We start from the raw sequence: 11,837 nt of genomic DNA on the forward strand, positions 1-11,837 counted from the left end.
CACACACACACACACACACACACACACACACACACACACACACACACACACACACACACACACACATCATCCATCACCACTCTGAGTCTGATCTTCCAGAGAAATCTCCCCGTGAAGCTCGGAGCAGATGAAGAAGCTCCCAGTCTGGTTTCTGACTCCTCAGAGTTCATCCGTCACACAGTGCACACATCGATCTCACACTATCGAGGGCATCTTCCTTTTATATTTGCTCAAAGACACTAAAAGTCCAACCGGTCTCATTCTGGAAAACAACCTGTCTCTGGTTCTCTGTGTATCAGTTACTTTGTATTATTTTGATGGAGGAAAACTGCTAAAACATGATAATCACACATTTGACTGAAGATGGTGTTTTTCTACTGACACCTTGAAGATGATCAACGCTCATACACTAAAATAAAATCAGTCTTTCTCCACTACCGACAGGAAATGACAAAGTGATTGGAAAAATTGGTGGAGATTTTACTGATGTAGGAAACAGCATTTTTTTCTTGATTAAAACATAACATAACCATTTAATCTTCTTACGGCCATTTATAAAATAAATAAATGTACTTGCTGGTGTTAAAACTATAGATAGATGATTGTTTCTAAATTACCTCAAACTAGCTTTTTAATTTCATTTTTCAAATTGTCCAACATATATAATACCAATATAACTGCAATAAAAATGGCTAATATATCACCCTGGTTGATCTATAAATATATCTCTAACTACCATCTTTAAATCAAGATCATATTGGAACTAAATAAACTGTTAAATAAAAGTATGATATAAAATAAAATGATAAAGTAGTTACACAGGATCCAAATACATTTGCTGTTAATCATATTACCAAAAAGCAGCTGACACACATCGGACCTGAAGTCTGTTTGTAACTCAGTCCTGTCCTCAGGGATTGATTTCATATCGGGACAATTTCACAAGAACAACAGTTGTGATCCGTTTACACACACACGCGCACACACATGCGCACACACGCGCGCACACACACACACACACACACACACACACACACACACACACACAGGCAGTCAGTCACGTGCTAAAACCCAAAATAAAAAGTTCACAGGTATTTAAATATTTAAGGTTAAGAGAAATAAAAAGGGATATTAGTGTTGGAGGTTATATATATATAACCACAGATGGAGAAAGAAGTCGAAGAACTAAAACATGAACTCAGCCGTCTCTCCTGTGTTTGAAGGGGAAAGGGTCTCATCGGGGGGAACGCAGTCTTTCTCCTGTTCTGGCAAAGCTTGCGACGCAAAATGGACACCCTTTTTTCAAAACAAAAAGACATTGTTGAAAAGACTCAGGCATTAAGTGTAGGAGGGAAGGGACAACACACACTTACACACACACACACACACACACACACACACACACACACACACACACACACACACACACACACACACACACACACACACACACACACACACACACACACACACACACACACACACACACACACACACATATTCACTGCTCCGTAGAGTCAGTCGCTCTATTTTCACATTATCACGTCTTTGGGACATTTCAACATCAATCAGAGAGTTTGGGGCCACACTCAAGGGTCCGTCACTTTACTCTCTTTCTCCCCTTTCTCTCCCTCACACACACACACTTCCACACACACACATGCACACACACTTTGTTTGGTGTGTGTGCTACCTTTGGCTGCAGGTGTCAGGGGTGAAAGGTCAAACATCACCTGACCTCAGAGACCCCCACAGGTACAGGTACACACCTCCCTCACCCCATCACCCCCGCCTGGGCCTTTCGTGGGTTTCACCCCTCCATCCCATAACAATGCCCACCCGTCTCCACAGCAACTCACAGCTGCCCCTCGCGCAAGGGGTCTCACTATCTTGTAAAAGGAGGTAAGTGTAATTAGTGTGTGTGTGTGTGTGTGTGTGTGTGTGTGTGTGTGTGTGTGTGTGTGTGTGTGTACCCTGTGTGAATGTGTGTGAGGGTGTGTGTAAGTGTTAAGAGGTATCAGTGGTTCAGTGGTGTCTCTCTTTAATCAGCCCCTTGCCCTCCTTCACCCTTCTTCTTCTTCTTCCCCTTCTTCTTCTTCTTCTTCTTCTTCTTCTTCTTCTTCTTCTTCTTCTTCTTCTTCTTCTTCTTCTTCTTCTTCATCCCCCTCCTCTTCCCCCTCCTCCTCTTCCTCCCCCTGCTGCTTCACTCTTTATTTTTGGACTTGGAAGATGAACAGGCGCAGGTTGATGTTTTTGGCGGCCAGCAGTTTGTTGCACTCCACCGAGTCGGAGATGGGCAGCGGGACGTACTCGGTCTCGTTGGCGTCGTTGCAGAAGGAGTGGTGGTGAATGACCGGCTTGATCCGCACGTCGTCGTACGGACCCTTGAGCAGCAGGAAGGAGCACTCCAGGGCAGAGTTCACCTACACACACACACACACACACACACACACACACACACACACACACACACACACACCACACACACACACACACACACACACACACACACCACACACACACACACACACACCACACACACACACACACACACACACACACACACACACACACACACACACACACACACACACACACACACACACACACACACACACACACACACACACACACACACACACACACACACACACACACACACACACACACACACACACACACACACTTGTGTTATTGTATCAGCCACAACATTTGCTGCCTAGCTATGCACCCATTTTCTTTTTAAATATATAAATACTTTTGATAAGAATCCTGTAAATCTTAAATAAAAACTAATATTTCTGGCACATATACATCATTAACGTCCGTCCAAAATGTCATCACTTCATTATTTGATTCCATTTGACCCTATATATGGTATTGGTATATCGAATACACAATACATTCACTCAATTGTATTCATTTAGAGAAGTATTTCCACTCAAAGGGGACTTTTTTTCTAAAAGCTCAGTGCAGTGGTCTATATGTGTTATTACAACTAAATTGTCAGCTGTTAAACTCGACACAAACTCCTCTCAGAATTTATTTGAGTCATTACAGATGCTACTGTCTGTAACACTCAAATTAAAGGGTTGCTTAATTTAAATTGAGGGTGAAACATAAGGGTTGTAACCTAATTTTTGATTTGGGGATTTACAAATGAAATGCACATGAATGAGAGAACGATAACAAAACTCACACTCAGTTGTTAGAGCAGGAAGATATAACTATAGTCTTTTACCCAATTACACCAAAGCAGATGTGCTCAATTCAAATGCTATTCATATTCAATTATAATCAGAAAATAGCAACTTAGATGGCAGCAAAAAAAGTGCTTCTCACTTCTGTAACACTTCCAGGTCATGTTCTTAACACCTCGCTCTGAAAATAAGTACGCCAACGAACTTTAAAAATAAACACAGACAGACGTTAGTGTGCGTACCTTGCTTTTGAGGATCAGCTGGAAGGAGAGGGTGCGTTTGCACGACAGGTTGGGGTTGCGCTCGGAGTCGTTAACACGGGCTTTCAGCACCCACGTCTGGTTGAGCACGGTGAAGCGCGGCGTCTCGTAGTACAGGCGGGTGATAAAGTCGTCCGTGCGGTACGGCCTGAACTGCACCTCTGGATGGAGCAGAGCAACCAGTTTATCTAATGTGAGGAAAGGATGTTCTTAAAGGGTAACTTCTGTATTATCCAACCTGAACCACATTCAACCCCAACATAACTGTAGTGGATTTAAGGATAACATTGCAGTCCTTTGTGCGCATGCAGTGATCTAGCTCAATACTCGACCAATTTATATTGTTCTGCCCTCATTAGGCGCTTTCACACCAAGTACTTTTCCCAGGAATAGTTCCCGCAACTTTTATTTCCTGGAACTATCTAGTAAATCGCGTTCACACCGGAATAAATCTCTGAGGAAGGATTAGGCAAATGAAGCCGCTGACGTCACTTCTTCTTCTGCTTTGGGTTTACTGGCAGGCCGCAAACAACTTCACGGCGTATACTGCCACCCGAAGTCCCCGGAGTTGGGGACTGGCTTCAGTAGAAGCTGCTGGGACTCCCAGCAGCTTCTACTGAAGCATTCCGAGTAAATCGCCAGAACGCCGACACCTCCTCATCTCCACCGCTCCCATGTTTTATTTTGTGTTGCCATAAGTTAGTCTCTCTGCGTTTGTGCGCTGGGCTAAGGGCTAAGGCTAATGCGAGTAAATAAAATGGCGGCTTCACAAACATTTTTCTGAATTTTACGGGGCGTGGTTTGCAATCGCCCAGCCAATCAGAAATTGGACCCTTTTTCTCCCCAGGAAAGTCCCTGCTCTCTAGCAGGGACTAAAAAGGGGTGAAAAGGTTCGCCAAAAAAAGTTCTAGTTCCAGATCTTTTTGGTGTGAACGCAAAATCCCAGGAACCATCGGAACTATTCCTGGGAAAAGTACTCGGGTGTGAAAGCGCCAATATTGGTCAATACAAAAACATACAAAAATGTGCATTAAAAAGTTGCCCTTTAAAGGTTCATTGTAGCATCCCATAATCCCCTCTGTTTCAGCCCTGTTTCAAAAGTGCTGATTCTCTGTCTGTTACTTTAGATGAAAATAAGGAGCCCCTCCCCACGCCCCTCTGAGAGATATTTGTTTAAAAAGAAGTCAATGGTGCTCTAGGAGGAGATTCAGGTGATAATGTGGGGGTGGGGGGGGGGTACCTTGGTTGGTTATTGGCTAATGCTTACACAAGCCAAAACAATCGTTATGACATCATAAAGTGGCCAAACTCTGATCAGCTCATTTTCAGACAGGTTTTTATATAAATGGATCAGGATAAAAAGTGAGCGAATCTTTTTTCCTGAAACTTTCAGAATCTCTTTACACAGAGGGGACACATGTTGATGTATAAAAGACATGACAAAGTGGATAGGTGACCATTAAGATTTTTCCACACACTATCATAATTTCCCTTTTAATTCTTGAAAGTACCTGTAAAGCCGATCTTCTCGTAGCAGAGCAGGCCGAAGATGCTGTTGTAGAGCTGCATGTCTCTGCGGTGGCTCTGGTCCATATCTCCCAGAATACCCATCAGCTCCGTCCCAGTCTTGGTGGGGTGGGAGCACTCGCTCTCGTGGGCCGGCAGCTCTTGGAACGGACCCTTCCAGGGGCAGCCGATCCTCTTGTACTTACACTGCGTCACCCTGGGGAATAATAATGGTGAGGGTGAGTTAAAAGACAAACTTTGTACAATATTAAATATTAGAAAGATATTTACAGAGGAGCTTTTTGACAAATACATGTCCTTACCCATGTGAGTGGAAGGTATAATAATACCGAAAGGAGGCTATTAACTTAGGTGTTGAACCGAAGCTAATTGTACTGGACAAATAATACATGTGTGCAGAGAGCCAACCTCAAGAAAGAAACTCTTCGATTTATATCAATTACCTCCTTTCATTCTTAATGAATACCTGTTACGTACTCAGTCTAAAAGTGAGGTAATAATAATGTGTACGGTAATGGTTAGCCTCTGAAGTGAACCAAGAATAACTAAAACCACACTTACGTAACTCACTTCCTGTTACCTGCAACTTTTGTCTCATACATATAACCAAGTAGCTTTAAGAGGTTTAGTAGTTTGGACTCAAATAACTTAAAAATACCTTTTATCACTACATGACAATTACTGATTTAGAAATTAGTTTTCACTGTGACTTTATAACATCTGTGCAGGGACTACAGATACAACAATGGCTAACTCAGTAGGATGTATTATTGTGCACTGTCCCTGTCTAATAAACAAAAAAATAAAGTAAAAATGTAATTTATTTGACATCTTATTCATCCCAATTTATTTTACACATAATTTTCCTTGTTTGGAAATTGTAATGTATTTTATTATTTGAGAATGCTATTGGCTGCTTTGTAATACCTTTTTATTTTATTTTCATTACACTTTTCTCCTTTTTTTTGTTATTAAATAAATGATCGTCTGAGTGTAACTAAAGGTTGAATGAAAAGCATCCCTAAATGAAAAGTAACAGTGGCATTAATAAAGGAGAACAGCGTCATCTGTATTAAAGAAGCAGTCGGATCCTCGCCTCACATTTTTCCGTCTGACCCAACCAGAAACCTGGTGACTGCCTTGGATGTTGTCATGGCAACATTAGCACGGGCACAGCTGTCCTGAGCAGGGTCACCTGTTGCTATAGCAACAAGCCCATAGGATTTCATGCATTATAGCTCAACCAGCCTGAACATCACACAAACACACACTCATAAGCAAACACACACGCAGTGGATCCCATCAGCTGCTTTCCTCCCTCAGAGTTAGCAGCTGGTCACATGCTCCGCCATCTTCCCCATATTAACTCTGTGTGATCACACACACACACACACACACACACACACACCACACACACCACACACACACACACACACACACACACACACACACACACACACACACACCACACACACACACACACACACACACACACACACACACACACACACACACACACACACACACCTGGCAATTTTGTGTGGTGGTATGCACTCAGCTTTTATTTTAATGTTTCCATTGTCTTTAACTTTCAGCATCTTATTTTTTTTAAATACCTTCCCTCCAGCTTGGAATATTCATTCAAGCTGGATAACTCTTCCTTCAATGTCTCTCAGTATCACCCCCTCAGTGCCATCTTTGGAGCTATTTTTGAGATGTTGGCCAAACCTTTCCTTAAGGGTCTTGACATCTCTTCCCAAAATGTTTCTAATTTAGGGCATGTCCAAAATATGTGGGTATAGTTACCAATTTGCGAACCACAACTTCTCCCAGATGTATTAGAGCCTGTGTGGGGAAAAGGTGAGTGTGTGTGTGAGTTGTGTGTGCGAGTTTGTGTGTGCTGTATACCTGTCTTGGCAATCCTCTTTCTGGTGTCTCTCTAGGCTGGAGCGGGGGGAACTGTTTTGTGCAGTAGGCGCACTCTGTCGGCAGCTCGCTGACAGCCTTCTCCACGGCCAGGTTCCTGCAGCACAGGTTCTTGCTGATCTCACACCTACACACACAAAGGAAGCCACATGTCACCCCTCAGTGCAGTATAACATTTGTGCAGTGGCGACTGGTCATTAGGGGCAGGTGGGGCACAGCCCCACCTAGTGTCAGCAGAAAGTATTAAAATAATGATTACAACAAAATGCAAAAAATAAATTAAAAAATATATAAAATATATTTTAAGATCATGTTTAATCATCTGATTCGTCTGTACATTGCTGTTTTAGGATGTGTTCTTTTAATTAGTGTCTACAGTGTGTGCCTATTGAGCTGTTTAGAGCCATGTGGGACAAAACCCGATCATGCCCCTCCCTCTGACTGTCTAAGTGAACGGTGACTGCAAAAACTACACTGCGCATGCTCAGAGTATTGTCCTATTTAATGTGTGTGGCAAAAAATAATGACCAGAGGGGCATCGAGCTGCCATCCCCACCATACGTCATCTCACATAATTCAGAGCTGATTGGCTGTAAGTATGTGTGCCGCGAAAAGTGTAGTGTGTGAAGAGGAGACGAGAGACACGTCCTAAAACCAGGAAGTAAGCTGCGCATGGCTTCCCTCCACAAAAAAGCAATGAGATTTCTCCATAGGATTTTAGAAAATAGCTCCAAATAAGATCTGTGGGAAACGTAGCTGTTAGATAAATGTACGTTTTGTTCAGCCGGATAATATCCACATGTCTACCCTACTTTTATCATTTTTTAATCATAAATCCATCATTTAGATTTATGATAGACTTTTGAAACTACAAGAAGATAAGGAGGACTTTTACAAAAAAGTAATAGAGATTTTTGTCCAGAAGGATAGGCAAATGGACTTCATCTTCAAGTCAAGGTAAGACCACAATTTTATTGAAAATGGGATCTTACTAAGAGAGAACAATTCAATATTTAAATGATAAAATTACATTTTTTGGGTATCCTTCTGTTGAACTGTCTGTTTAAAATTAATTGAAGCATCAGACTAAAATAGCTTTTCAAAATAATATTATATTTTGATTTAGGTCAAAATATAATATTTGTAAACCTGAAGAGTCAGTGCCTCACCAGCCATGAACCTCAATGCAGAAGCTTATATATAGACATCTGAGTTTTTTGTGCACTTTTGTACATATAGAAACGCCACTGCATTTGTGGTATGTAAAGAATGTTTGTAGAAGTTCTTGAACAATGCACGTTATGCTTTGGCAACAGTTGGTGGTTATTTCATCATACTGCAGATGTGTGAAATTACTGTCAACGTGCAAAACCAAAACAAGTTATCTCTTCCTGTGACCATGCAGTAGTGATGAATGTGAGAGTATGCAATGCATTTTGATTCTGAGAACTTACTTAACTAGCTTTTGAAGGCATTTTACAGTCATTACTGTAATAATGTTGTTCTGCTGTTTGACATCATTCTTACCTTGCATTAGCTCAATTAAATATGGCGTTTTTTCAACTCCAGTTGGTATTAGCTAGCATCACATACTCTGACTGAGAACTTCGAGACAAACAAATCAGGTTTTTGGAACATGTATTTAATTCGATAAAATGATATATATTGTCCACATTATTTGGCCAGAAAATGAGTTATTCTCTACTTAGTGTCTGTGCACAGTATAACTGTTTTCAAACAGCAGTATGGGAACATATGAGAATGCTTATAACCAAAATGTAATATTTAAAACCATACAAAATGATCTAGTATCATTAATTTAATTATTTAACAGTCCCTTATTCTATAGTACTTCTCATTTCCCTTCTCCCCCACTCCCCCCCCCCCGTTTTAAGCTGAATGTCACGTCCCCCTGAGTTGATTGGAGGGTAATTCAGAACACCTGTTGCACAGGGTGTGGGGACAAGCTGCTGATTAAGAATTGACAGCAGCTTGATGTATTGCCCCTCCTGGCCAATCAGGGTGTGACAACGCCCTTTCTTTAGGGCTTAAAGGCACAGTCACACCTGTGCTCCCCTTTCCCAGTTCAATTCCATTCCATGAGAGCAAAGGGGCTTTGAGGAGAGTTCAACTTTGTCACCTAAATATCGCCTCAACTGTCCCTGGCCTGCTTTGGCCCCTACCTGATACAGGTAGGTCACTGTAAGAACAGGGCATTTTGATCCTTCCTCCACTTAATACAAACCTCATGCTAGCAGATATTGTCAGCCAGAAACTCTAGGCACTTTTGAGCTGTGTTTCTGTCTTGACTCTTTTTTTTTTTGTGATGTAAATCTAGATTGAGTAAATATTAAAAAGAACTTTACACCTGCATCAGGGCAGATATTAGCACCATTCATGCAATAGTTTAGACATTTTCTTAAATTGAAGGTACACTTTTTTTTCTCATTGTGACACACTTCTGGGATTTGTACATATTGTATGTGGTTTGAAAATGAGTTATCCTTAGTACCTGCAGTTGGGACACGTGGCCTGTTCCTCCTTGAGACGAGAATCGGCCAGAAGGTGGATGAAACAGCCTGCACACATCAGTGTGTCCATTGGAACACTGTGGGTGGGGGAAAAAGACGAGGGCACATCAAACTAAGTGTTTAAGGAAAGTTAAAAACAATTATTATATTCATTAAATCTGGATCCTAAGTGGGAAGAGACGGAGGGAAAATGTTTATGGTAGTGCAATCTAAACTTTCTCTTGTTACTTAATGTAAACCTATATATTTTTTACGACTAGGATTCATTAAACAGTATTAATTGGGACATCTTGAATATTATATTTTGGTTAAGTATTTTAGAAGAAACGGGATACTAATCTTGGAAATTTTATTTATATTTCAATCAAAACGCATAATTTGTTCGGTTCATGCTAGTCTTTCTTAATAAAAGTCATAAAACAGGATTGTTTAAAGCCGCTAAAATCATTTGAGTAGCAGAAAAGCAGAAGCAACAGAAGTATTTCTGTAGAGTGGATATAACTGGAGTTGTATACTTTTCTATGTGAAAAAAATAGGGATATATGTAAGATATGTGAACTACTTGTTGTGCTTCTCTTAATCAACGCATTTAAGAGCAGAATATTGTGTAAGGAGAGAATGTTATCTTTTGTTAACACAGTATTGTTAATAAATGGTAAATGACTGTTTTAAACGTGTGAAATGCCACGTAAATGTTTAGGACTAACTAACAATTATTTATTACCACTGTGTTCACTTGACAATGAAGAGAGCACTTTGAGGTCATGGAGAATGTTTGGGGGTCGGTCAAAGGGCAAAGGTTGAATAAAATTAAAGTTTTGGTTAAGTGCTGGATGTTTGAGTTTTATGTGGGGGTTGGGGATGTGGCTTTGCTGAGGGTTATTCGGGGATAATTCACAGTATAATGTCATACAGCTGGGCCTGGGTGTGTCTGCTCTCATGGCTCAGCTTGCAGAACTGGGGCCTGTGTTGTATCTAGTATCAGTCAAAACGGAGCTGGCCAACACATTCAACAGGTTGGGGATCAGCAGTTGGCACACTTTGGGGTGTCTCTAGTATGAGGACCAGCTTGTTTGCTGTTGTGTTGACAGTGTTTTTTTTAGGATTATTGTGAGGGACCGTAGGTTTGTGATTGACACCGTGTTTACCTGATATACAGACGCCTTGGGCAAGTCTATGCACACGGTGCAGCACAGCACTGAGTACAGCCTCTCCTCCAGCTTTCCTGACTCTCCATCGGGCACTCTCACCCTCTTCTTGGGTGGCTCGTCTGGGTCAGGCTCGGGCCCTTCTCTCCGGATCCCGACCTCCTCCTGCATGGCTGCGATCCCGGCGACAGCCTCAACCGCTGCCCCCACGGCCCCGACCCCCCATGCCTGCCGAGGAGGAGCCAGGGGCGGCCACACCGTCTCTGTCTTCCAGTGAAGACATGACGACGGCTGTCTAGATATTTCCGAGGTGTACCTGCCGCTGAGCCTAAAATATTAGCAGGTTAGCTCAGTGCTAGCGTACACCTGTCAGGCTAACGGTCAGCTGACAGCTAGCTAACGTCCGGCTAGGCTAACGCTCCGGCAGCAGGCTGTCAGAGAGGAATGCAGACTAACTTATTATTATTATCAATGCCACCCGCCACTTAAAATGTAACATACCAATGTGTTATAACGAGATCATGTGCATAATAACAACTTAATTCGACTAGTTGTGTTGACTTACAGTGAGACTAGCAGACTATGCGGCTAGCTACGTTGACAAAAACACAGCAGTCCTCTCCCTCTGCAGAACAAAAACAACTCTGCTCGGCTCTCAGCTGTTGTTGCTCTCGACGCCGTTATTCGCCCTGACAGCAGATTACAACGATGTACACCGGTGGCCCAGCTCGGTTCCTCATCTACCCTCCCTGCTCCGGTACCGACTGATTGTCCGCAGAGGACCCACTGGACCTGTCGATGATTAAAGCCGCGGGTAGAGACAGTTCTGCTGGGACTCGTCTCTCTGGTTACACAGCCATCTTTGTTTTTTTGTTCCTGTCCGTCTCCCCCGACTTCACCCTGCACAGCCTTAACGACTGCGGGTCAAATTCGTTATTACTCAGGCAGGTTCTCGATGGTGGCTAATAAATAATGTCATCACAAGTTAAATATGCTGTCTCCAACGGCCTGTATGTGGCAGTGACTACTTCAGCACAGCCGTGTGTTTGGCTGACAGCGGAATGTTTATTATGGCAGATGACTTGGGGTATTTAAAGAGTTTTTAAACGCGCATGCGTAGAAAGCACCTGCGAGTCAGTGTGTATGGCAATACGTGAAAGGTGATCAAAACCTTATATGCGACAAAATTAGGCCCCTCCATCAGAGGACGCATATTGTATGTACTATGGACGAGACGTACACATT

General features: G+C 42.3%; 1 protein-coding gene across 1 annotated transcript; it reads right to left on the minus strand.

Annotated features, from left to right (window-relative positions):
* Nucleotides 1-464: 464 nt before the first annotated feature.
* zftraf1 (zinc finger TRAF-type containing 1) lies at nt 465-11,648 on the minus strand. Its single transcript, XM_071204857.1, is given in 9 exon segments — nt 465-2,423; nt 3,443-3,621; nt 4,972-5,183; nt 6,896-6,942; nt 6,944-7,040; nt 9,426-9,505; nt 9,507-9,521; nt 10,593-10,814; nt 10,816-11,648. Coding segments are annotated over 9 exon segments (1,125 nt in total). The 5' UTR covers nt 10,876-11,648; the 3' UTR covers nt 465-2,210.
* Nucleotides 11,649-11,837: the final 189 nt, after the last annotated feature.

This window comes from Pseudochaenichthys georgianus, chromosome 11 (genome assembly GCF_902827115.2).
Source record: "Pseudochaenichthys georgianus chromosome 11, fPseGeo1.2, whole genome shotgun sequence".
In the NCBI taxonomy this organism is placed as follows: domain Eukaryota; kingdom Metazoa; phylum Chordata; class Actinopteri; order Perciformes; family Channichthyidae; genus Pseudochaenichthys; species Pseudochaenichthys georgianus.